The sequence below is a fragment of the Pongo pygmaeus genome, chromosome 2 (genome assembly GCF_028885625.2).
Source record: "Pongo pygmaeus isolate AG05252 chromosome 2, NHGRI_mPonPyg2-v2.0_pri, whole genome shotgun sequence".
Classification (NCBI taxonomy): Eukaryota; Metazoa; Chordata; class Mammalia; order Primates; family Hominidae; genus Pongo; species Pongo pygmaeus.
The window spans coordinates 96,871,677-96,882,248 of NC_085930.1; the positions used below are offsets into that span (position 1 = coordinate 96,871,677).

The 10,572-nt window shown below is 40.3% G+C and overlaps 1 protein-coding gene across 7 annotated transcripts in view; it reads left to right on the forward strand.

Moving 5' to 3' along the window:
- Positions 1 to 10,572, forward strand: part of TASOR (transcription activation suppressor) — a 65,808-nt gene that overhangs the window by 51,244 nt on the left and 3,992 nt on the right. For 4 of the 7 annotated variants that reach the window (XM_054482028.2, XM_054482023.2, XM_054482029.2 and 1 more), the window contains 6 exons: positions 753 to 1,552; positions 5,974 to 6,096; positions 6,855 to 7,014; positions 7,445 to 7,553; positions 9,669 to 9,847; positions 10,035 to 10,199. In XM_054482028.2, the coding sequence (XP_054338003.1) occupies positions 753 to 1,552; positions 5,974 to 6,096; positions 6,855 to 7,014; positions 7,445 to 7,553; positions 9,669 to 9,847; positions 10,035 to 10,199 (1,536 nt within the window). Of the gene's footprint in view, positions 1 to 629; positions 1,553 to 5,973; positions 6,097 to 6,854; positions 7,015 to 7,444; positions 7,554 to 9,668; positions 9,848 to 10,034; positions 10,200 to 10,572 lie in introns of all 7 variants that reach the window. The other 3 variants (XM_054482025.2, XM_054482022.2, XM_063661049.1) reach the window with 1 other exon arrangement.

A 10,572-nucleotide genomic window follows, 5' to 3' on the forward strand; every position in this document is an offset into this window, starting at 1 on the left:
ATGTTCTTCTCTTGTCTTATTGTTCCTTTTATTTCGTGATAAAATGAAGTCCCTAACATTACAGGAAATCTACTTAGCAACCTCATAAGTGAGAACAAGTCTGAAAGCAGATAAAATTAATTTTCCCAGATCCTAGATGCAACTTTTAACTTGGCAGTTATTCCCACAGCTTTTCTGTTTGGTATTCTTACAATTGCCTTACACTCAGAATTCTCACTAAGGGGCCATTACCATAGTAGATATTACTTGGCAAATAATAAATACAGGGATTGAGCAAGCTGATGCAACTGACCATCTTGATTAAAACGTGTATTAAACTTAGATCTACAGAATGGTAGGGAGGCAGAAACAAGCAAATGACTTAATTTGTATTGATGCCAAATTGGTGCTTGCTTGAGTGCTTCAGAATAGCAGAGTTGTTAACACTAGCTACAACTCTAAGTACCGTCCCATAAGTAGGGCACATAGGGAATAGAATTCATACCAGAATTTTAGGATTTTATTTTACCTTCTAATATATAATTAGTTCTAAATGTGTGTTAACCCTTTTTTCCCCCAATTTAAGGGTTTGTGTTTTCATATCTTATCTTTTTGGATTGCTCTTATAATAATGAACTCTTCCTGTATAGGTATGAAATCACCAGAAGAACAACTGGTGTGTGTGCCACCACAGGAGGCCTTTCCTAACGACCCCCGGGTAATAAATAGACAGAGAAGTTCTGATTACCAGTTTCCATCCTCTCCATTTACAGACACACTAAAGGGCACCACTGAGGATGACGTGTTGACAGGTCAGGTGGAGGAGCAGTGTGTGCCAGCAGCAGAGGCAGAGCCGCCTGCAGTGAGCGAAACCACAGAGAGGACAGTGTTAGGAGAGTACAATCTCTTTTCTAGGAAGATAGAAGAGATTTTGAAGCAAAAGAATGTTTCATATGTCAGTAGAGTTTCCACACCTATCTTTTCAACACAAGAGAAGATGAAACGGCTTTCCGAGTTCATATATTCTAAGACTTCCAAAGCTGGTGTGCAGGAGTTTGTAGATGGTTTGCATGAGAAGCTAAATACTATTATTATTAAAGCATCAGCCAAGGGTGGGAATTTGCCACCAGTCAGTCCTAATGATTCTGGTGCTAAGATAGCATCGAATCCTCTGGAAAGGCATGTCATACCAGTTTCCTCAAGTGACTTCAACAATAAACGTCTCCTTGAGCCACTGTGTAGTGATCCTTTGAAAGATACCAACTCTAATGAGCAGCATTCCACTTCGACTTTAACTGAAGTAGAAATGAACCAGCCTCAACATGCCACAGAGTTAATGGTGACTTCTGATCATATTGTACCTGGTGATATGGCCCGGGAACCACTAGAAGAAACAACAAAATCCCCCAGTGATGTAAACATTTCTGCTCAACCAGCTCTTTCAAATTTTATAAGCCAGTTAGAACCTGAAGTATTTAATAGTTTGGTTAAAATCATGAAAGATGTCCAGAAAAATACTGTGAAATTTTATATTCATGAAGAAGAAGAGAGTGTGCTCTGTAAAGAAATAAAGGTAACTAAACCAGAAGGTAATAGTAATGCTGTACAAACTTCACTTGTTGGTGTGACCTCTATAAAATGGAAGTTTTTTGTATTTAAATGTTTTGTGTTTAAATGTTAGGCCAGGCATGGTGGCTAATACCTGTAATCCCAAAACTTGGGAGGCTGAGGCAGGAGGATTGCTTAAGGCCAGGAGTTCATGACCAGCCTGGGCAACATAACAAGACATTGTCTCTTAATAACAAAAATTAGGCGTGGTGGCACTTTACTGTAGTCCCAGCTGCTTGGGAAGCTCAAGTGGGAGGACCACTTGAGCCCAGGCATTCAAGATTACAGTTAGCTATGATTGTGCCAGCCTAGGTGACAGAGTGAGACCCTGTCTCTAAAAATAAATAGTAAAAATAAATGTTGATTGTGTATTTTCATAATTTAACTCAGGGTGGAATAAAAGAGTGGTAAGTCCAAGTAAATTCAGAACTTGTGATCTATGTTAGAATTTAGAATCTTGTTTTATAGTGTCATTTATGCACATACCTTTTAAACTTGATTTGAAGGTTTTAAGTATTTCTTGGATTTTTGTTTTTTTTTGAGACAGAGTCTCCCTCTGTCTCCCAGGCTGGAGTGCAGGGGCGTGATCTCGGCTCACTGCAACCTCTGCCTCCTGAGTTCAAGCGATTCTCCTGCCTCAGCCTCCCAAGTAGCTGGGATTACAGGCGTGCCACACCATGACTGGCTAATTTTTTTTTGTATTGTTAGTAGAGGGGAGGTTTCACCATGTTGATCAGGCTGGTCTGGAACTCCTGACCTCGTGATCTGCCCGCCTCAGCCTCCCAAAGTGCTGGGATTACAGGCGTGACCCACTGCGCCTGGCCGTTTCTTGGATTTTTAATGAAGAGGAGGGAAAAACACAGAGGAAAAGTTAAGTTGCCAGGGTTTATCTCATGGGGTTTGATTAATCACATAGAAAAACAAACTGCCCAGGGTTGGCCTAATGATAAACTTTTGGTGTTTCTTGATACCCTAGCCATGTAACATTCCCTTTAGCCTTTATTGATCAAGAAACCTGATAATCTTGAAGGACTCCTCAATCGTGAAAGATTTCTCATTGTGAGGTGTATTTTTTCTACCGAAGCTGCAGACATTTCAGATAGTTGGTTTAAACACACACACAGACAGCCGGGCATGGTGGCTCACGCCTGTAATCCCAGCACTTTCAGAGGCCAAGACGGGCGGATCACAAGTTCAGGAGATTGAGACCATCCTAGCTAACATGGTGAAACCCCCCCGTCTGTACTAACAGTACAAAAAATTAGCCGGGCATGGTGGCAGGCGCCTGTAGTCCCAGCTACTCAGGAGGCTGAGGCAGGAGAATGGGGTGAACCCGGGAGGCGGAGCTTGCAGTGAGCCGCGATCGTGCCACTGCACTCCAGCCTGGGCGACAGAGCAAGACTCCGTCTCAAAAAAAACCAAAAAAACAGACACACACACACGCCTTTCTGTGTGTCTGTATGTTTAGACATAGATACGTAAGTTTGTTACCAGTAGGTAGGTAAATGGTAACACATTGGAGCAATTACATTGGTATAATATTAGTAAAATTAATAATAAATTATGGGATTTTAATTCCTCAAAGGAATGCCTAGGATTTTGAAATAAATGCCTGCTCTCATTTATGGAGTTTACTTACCATGACTGGAATTTCATTAGAGGAAGCAGAGGGACCATGGGCTTTATAGCTGCTAACATGTCCTAAGCCTTTTGTAAGTTTGGGGATCTCTGAGGTCAGCATGTTTTGTGTGACGTTACCTGGTCAAGACCTGAAGAACATAGAAATGACATGAGTCAGAGTACTGTGTTGGGCTTTCTTTACTGATTCTTAATGGTTTCTTGGGAAAATGAAATGCGACTTCTAGGAATTCCTTGGTTGCATTTTTGCCCTGCATGACTGAATGTAGAGTTTCTCAACTTTTCCCCACCAGCCAGCAACAAGTTCCCAAGCATAGTACTCTTTGGGGGCATAGCTAGCTGCATATTGGTTTGGGGTTAGATGAGAGAATAGGTTGGGCACAGTTCCCGGTTTGCTTAGCATAACTCCCAACTTCCTCCATCCCGCCCCCCCCCCCCGCTCCTTTTTTTAAAAGGATTTGTAACACACACCTATTCGACATTTTAACAAATTTATTTATTGAGACGGAGTTTTGCTCTTGTCGCCCAGGGTGGAGTGTAATGGCACTATCTTGGCTCACTGCAACCTCTGCCTTCTGGGTTCAAGCAATTCTCTTGCCTCATCCCCCCAAGTAGCTGGGATTGCAGGCACCCGCCACCACTCCCAGCTAATTTTTTGTATTTTTAGTAGAGACGGGGTTTCACCATGTTGGCCAGGCTGGTCTCGAACTCGTGACCTTAGGTGATGTGCCTGCCTTGGCCTCCCAAAGTACTGGGATTACAGGCGTGAGCCATCGCACCCACCCGTTACATTTAGATTAAGGGGATAGGAGATGCATTTCCTGATGAATTGTGCTTTTAATTTATCTGGCATAGAATAAGTCATTTCTGTCATTTATATAGAATAAAAGAGCATTCTTTGTTTACGAATCTGATAGAAAACCAGGTTGAAACTTTAATTCTTTTAATCAATATCCATTGGAAATATTCCAGCAAAAATACTACAGTAAAAGACTTTATGAATAAAAATATAAACTTTAAATATTTCTGGAGTCAAACTGATTTATTATATGAATTAAAGTGTCTTATTTAAAATGAACTTAAAGCTTCTTAATGTGAGAAGACATCAAAAATTACCAGCAGGGAGGCTGAGGCGGGCGGATCATGAGGTCAGGAGATCGGGACCATCCTGATTGACACGGTGAAACCCCGTCTCTACTAAAAATACAAAAAATTAGCCAGGCGTGGTGGTGGGTGCCTGTAGTCCCAGCTACTCGGGAGGCTGAGGCAGGAGAATGGTGTGAACCCAGAAGGCAGAGCTTGCAGTGAGCCGAGATAGCGCCACTGCACTCCAGCCTGGGTGACAGAGCAAGACTCCGTCTCAAAAAAAAAAAAAAAAAAAAATTACCAGCAGGCATGTCAGATGGTAATTTACCTTTTCATTAACTGACTAAGGTGGTCTGAGATCTGCCCAAAAGTTCCAGAGATTGGATCAAAATCAGTGTAGAAGGTGCTGCTTTAGCACAACAACATCCTCTTTGGGGTGACACTTGAGGTTGAAAGAGCAGCAGACTGGTTGTCAGGTAAGCTGGGTTTTTATTATAGCTGTCTGACCAGCTGTGCTGACATTAAAAGTAATCTCTGCAATGAGGAATATGACCTCCAGGATCCTGCAGTTTGCTTCAGTGTTCAGGATTCCACCAGCAAGCAGAGAGCAAAGGGAACTCTGCATGGAAGTCTGCCTGTGTCGTGAAAAGGCAGTACCATGTTCACCAGCATGGAGGAAGAGTTACTAGTTGGGAGAGTCTACTTTGAAGACAGAAACTTGACAGAAATGGCTAATTTGTATGTGAATACCATTGTACATAATGAAGCTCTACATAAATGCTTTTTTAGCTGTTGTGAATTAAGGGAGCTATGGTTGTGAAAGTTAACTCTGAAGGCGTTTATCCCAGTTAATACTGCTGCAAATAACCAAGGGCCTGCTTAGAATGGAAAGGAAAAGGTGAGCTAGGGAGTGGTTAATGATTAGACTCTAGGTTGCCTTAAAAGTGTTTCTCATAGGATATTATAGGCAACCTAGGGTCTAATCATTAACCTCTATAATAACTAAAGGAGCTGGGTTAAGAACCTGGCCTAATTAACAGTTCTTTCTGTTAATTCACACTGTTATTTGGCTGGCTTTGCATAGTGCTGTAACATTGTGACTGTGATTGGTGAAGCTCTGTAACATTGTGACTATGTGATTGGTGAAGCTCTGACCTTTAGATTCCTCTTCTAGAAAAGAAAAGTGGATTTGGGCCATGTGCAGTGGCTCACGCCTGTAATCTCAGCACTTTGGGCGGCCAAGGCAGGAGGATCACTCGAGCCCAGGAATTTAAGACCAGCTTGGGCAACACAGCGAGACTCTGTCTCTTACAAAAAAAAAAAAAAAAAAATTAGCCTGGTATAGTGGTGTGAGCCTAGTGCTATCCATGTATTCAGGAGGCTGAGGTGGGAGGGTTGCTTGAGCGTGGGAGGTCAAGGCTGCAGTGAGCTGTGATCATGCCGCTACACTCCAGCCTGGGCAACAGTGAGACCCTGTCTCAAAGAAAAGAAAAAAAAAAAAAAAAAAAAAGGATTTGATGGTCTCTTAAGAGTGTAAGTTCATTCATTGTTAATAATGTCCTAGTAGTAGTTAAGCTTATCAGTTTATCTTGCATTTCTGGTGTTAAATTGATGTTTACAAAGAAGTATTTTAATATTGATTTAGTTGTTTTTCTTTAACAGGAATATCTTATCAAATTAGGCAATACAGAATGTCATCCAGAACAGTTTTTGGAAAGAAGATCAAAATTAGATAAACTATTGATTATTATTCAAAATGAAGACATTGCAGGTTTCATTCACAAGGTAGACTATTAAGTCAAATTCACTACTTACTTTGGTTTTAAAAACTCCCTTATTTTAAAATCTTACTGTCTGCCAGACTAGGGTTTTTAAAATAAGCTTTAAAGGAGATTAAACTTAAGGACCCATCTATGAATCAGCTTGTGAGATTCAAGTTTGTACCTATGCAAAATTTTAAATTGCTGCACATCACAGATCTTCCCTGTCACTCAGGTAGTCAAGACTAATAAGAGTACTGAATCCTTGAATGCCATTGGGTCTGCTGAATGACTACATAATGTTTTCATGTTCATTTGTATGTCCTGGGAAAAACCTATTTGTGCTCCATCTTTGCCAGACCAGTCCCCTTTTCCCTTAAATTTTGAGGTATCCCATCTAGTCTTAGGAGCCCTATCTCCATCCTACATCTTGGATGCCTTTCCTGATTGTTTGACTGTTCGAGCACATAGGCTTTTGCCTTCATCTGAATTCTGACTGTACTCACAGGTTATAGAGAGGTCAGCTTTTGTCCATTTTGTGTTTTCAGGTCTGTTGTAAGCTCCTTTTCCTTAGTGGTCTGTGGTAGGTCCCAGTACATAAATGTTGGTTTATATATTGGGAAATAATGTTGGGAATATTATTTGCGTGGCTTTCCAGAGGCAATCCACTAATATAGATAAGCCATAATGCATTCTGTTAGACTTCTTGTAGGTTCCTTCACACTTGAGTCTGTCAATTCATTCCCTCCATCTGTTTCTCTTTTTGTTTTGGGATTTAAACAGATACCTGGCTTGGTGACTTTAAAGAAGCTCCCCTGTGTTAGTTTTGCTGGTGTTGATAGCCTGGATGATGTTAAAAATCATACATACAATGAATTATTTGTATCTGGAGGTTTTATCGTATCTGATGAATCAATTCTAAACCCAGAGGTTGTCACAATTGGTAAGATGATGTTCTTTTGAGCACGTAACTCTTCTTCTGACTCTCATACTTTTTAATGTACTGTCCATTTATTCTGCCATTCACAGATAACTAGTACATTTCAGTCTTTTCTTGAGCTTTTATTACCTCAAATTTCTTTCCCCTTCTCTTAGACCAATAATATCCTCTAAATCTGGTGTAAAGCAAGGCTGTCTGCCCCTGCTGCAGTTGAATCACTTCTTGTATTACTGTCATCAGCATGTTCTTTTTTATGTGTAGATGTTGTATTCTTATAGCTTTAGGCATGTATGGATCTGTCTCCCTTAGAGAAATGAAAATAGTACATAGGAAAGTAGGTGTTTCTACATAATATGAAAAAGCACTTCTTTCATAATTCACTTGTGGAATGATTATTTATTGAATTAAAAACGAACTTCATTATCTCTAACAGAGAACCTTAAAAATTTTTTGACATTCCTTGAAGAACTTAGTACTCCAGAAGGAAAATGGCAATGGAAAGTCCACTGTAAATTTCAGAAGAAACTAAAGGAACTAGGCAGGTAAGCTTTGAAACATAACTGTATAATGGTTGTTGATTTTAACATTGTACTCACAATATTTCTCTCTTCCCATGTTTGTAGATTATGGATGTTGTTCATTTTTCACAGATGTCCATGGCCAGCCATAATTGAGTATAGATACTGAATTATTCTAGCCTTTATAAGAAGAAGCAGTATTTTTCAGTAAAAGTTTGCTGAAGTTGTTATGTGTATAGGTAAAATCGGTTTAATCTTTGCCATTTGTGGATTTAGAGTAATCATCCAAATGGAATGATCAGCATTTTTTTCTTTTTTTTTGAGATAAGAGTTTTGCTTTTGTAGCCCAGGCTGGAGTGCAATGGGACGATCTCGCCTCACTGCAACCTCCGCCTTCTGGGTTCAAGCAATTCTCCTACCCCAGCCTCTCAAGTAGCTGAGATTACAGGCGCCTGCCACCATGCCCAGCTAATTTTTGTATTTTTAGTAGAGATGGGGTTTCACCACGTTGGCCCGGCTGGTCTCGAACTCCTGTCCTCAGGTGATCCGCCTGCCTCGGCCTCCCAAAGTGCTGGGATTACAGGTGTGAGCCACCGTGCCCGGCCAGCATTTTCCTTTTTTAACTGAACTGTATGTGCCAACTACATCAGGCCCTCTCCCAACTGACTACTTTGTAGGTAGCTAATAAAATTACATATATTTGGACAAGGATTAATCTTGACCTGGTGAGGTGATTTGTGAGTAGGACATCAATTCATGTATATATGGATAATTTCTAATATGCATGGAAGTCACTTCTTCAAGTGTGATCTTTGGAACACTAGTCACTTGAGAGATTCCATAAATGATTATGGTAATCAGGCACGTTTGGGACACTATATTCTACTAGTAAAGTCTATAAAATGTATTTACACATGAAAGGATATGAAGAACTCTAGTTAAAAGAATTTACATTGTGTCAATCATTATTTCCTTAAACTTATACCACAAAATTTTATTTCTTAAAATACGACATTCCATGGTACACTTTTCAGGAAATTCAGGCTTAAATAATTTTTGAGTATTTAATTTGTTGTAGCAATTCACTTTTAAAAGCTTATCTCCACTTGTTGCCTTGTCCCTTGCAATATAGAAACAGCTTAGAACTGGCCGGGCACGGTGGCTCACGCCTGTAATCCCAGCACATTGGGAGGCTGAGGCGGGTGGATCACGAGGTCAGGAGATTGAGACTATCCTGTCTAACATGGTGAAACCCCATCTCTACTAAAAATACAAAAATTAGCTGGGTGTGGTGGCATACACCTGTAGTCCCAGCTACTCGGGAAGCTGAGGCAGGAGAATCGCTTGAACCCAGGAAGCGGAGGTTGCAGTAAGCCGAGATTGCACCACTGCACTCCAGGCTGGCGACAGAGCGAGACTCTGTCTCAAAAAAAAAAAAAAAGAAATAGCTTAGAGCCATAATAGTGTATTATATTTTATTTTTTATGACAGAGTTTCGTTCTTGTTGCCCAGACTGGAGTGTAATAGAGCAGTCTCAGCTCACTGCAACCTCTGCCTCCTGGGTTCAAGTGATTCTTCCGCCTCAGCCTCCCAAGTAGTTGGGATTACAGGCATGAGCCACCTCACCCGGCTAATTGTGAATTTTGAGTAGAGATGGGGTTTCACCATGTTGGCCAGGCTGGTCTCGAACTCCTGACCTCAGGTGATCCAACTGCTTTGGCCTCCCAAAGTTTTGGGATTACAGGTGTGAGCCCCCGGGCCTGGTCCGTATATTGTGTTTTTTGAAGGAAGGATTTATACTTTTTTTGTCCCTTTAAGTCCTTCATTAAAGTTCAAATCATTAAAGTTCAAAATTAATAAAGGTAATCATAATTTATTATTTAGTAAGTAGAGTAATCAGCTGAGATTTTAGCCTAAGCTGTATAGCTGGCTCTGAGGCCTCGCGACCAAGAAACCCCTGGACTTATCCCTTCTTTCTTTCTTTCCAAAGAAACACACCCCTACATCAGGCAGAGAGCTAAAGCAGTGCAGCTGTCATTAGTTGCCTCAGTGGAGAAATTGAATTTTAATCTAAAGCAGAAATTTCCATACTAAATTTTAGAAGTACAGATCCAGAAACTGAACTGCTTAATTTCACAGATTGAATGCTAAAGCTCTAAGTCTGTTGACGCTTCTGAATGTCTATCAGAAGAAACATCTGGTTGAAATTTTGTCATACCACAATTGTGATTCACAAACTCGAAATGCTCCAGAATTGGATTGCCTTATCAGACTTCAGGCTCAGAACATACAGCAACGACACATAGTCTTTTTAACAGGTAAAGAGAGCACTCCTAAGCTTTCTACTATGAATATAGGAATGTGTGAATGAAAGGATTTTATGGGGCTGTGGTGGGTATTGCTAAGCTTTGATTCTGAAAATGTGAAGGAAAAGATTTTGTGAGGGCTGGGGGCTGTCATATGTTTTGAAGTGTTTCATACATGAAACTTTTTTTCTTAATTTAGAGAAGAACATCAAGATGCTTTCCAGTTATACAGATAATGGAATAGTGGTTGCAACTGCTGAAGACTTCATGCAAAACTTTAAAAATCTTGTGGGCTATCACAATTCAATCACAGAAGAAAACCTTCCGCAGCTTGGTGCTAATGAGAATCTTGAGTCGCAGTCAGGTAACTTTTCAGTGGTTTTCATTTTCTTTAACGCAGACAGAAAAAGAGGAATGGTTTTGCTGTTAACCAAATAATGAAATTACCATTTTGAAACCACGTACGTCAGTATAAACAGCCATAGGGAAAGTATTTCAAGACATTTATCATTCTAATACTTAGCATGCACAAGATCTGCTCATTTATTATACTGTAGCAAGTGTAAGTTGTTAGTTATTATAGATTATGCATTTCTATCTATATTGTAGACAGTGCATACTATGGAGTATGCATTTTCTCTGAGGGTTTGTAAGCATTATTGGTTACTGTTGTCAGCAAAGGGGTTATATTAATAAAAAGGTAGGAAACCAGATATGGCGATTTAGCATTGAGCTAC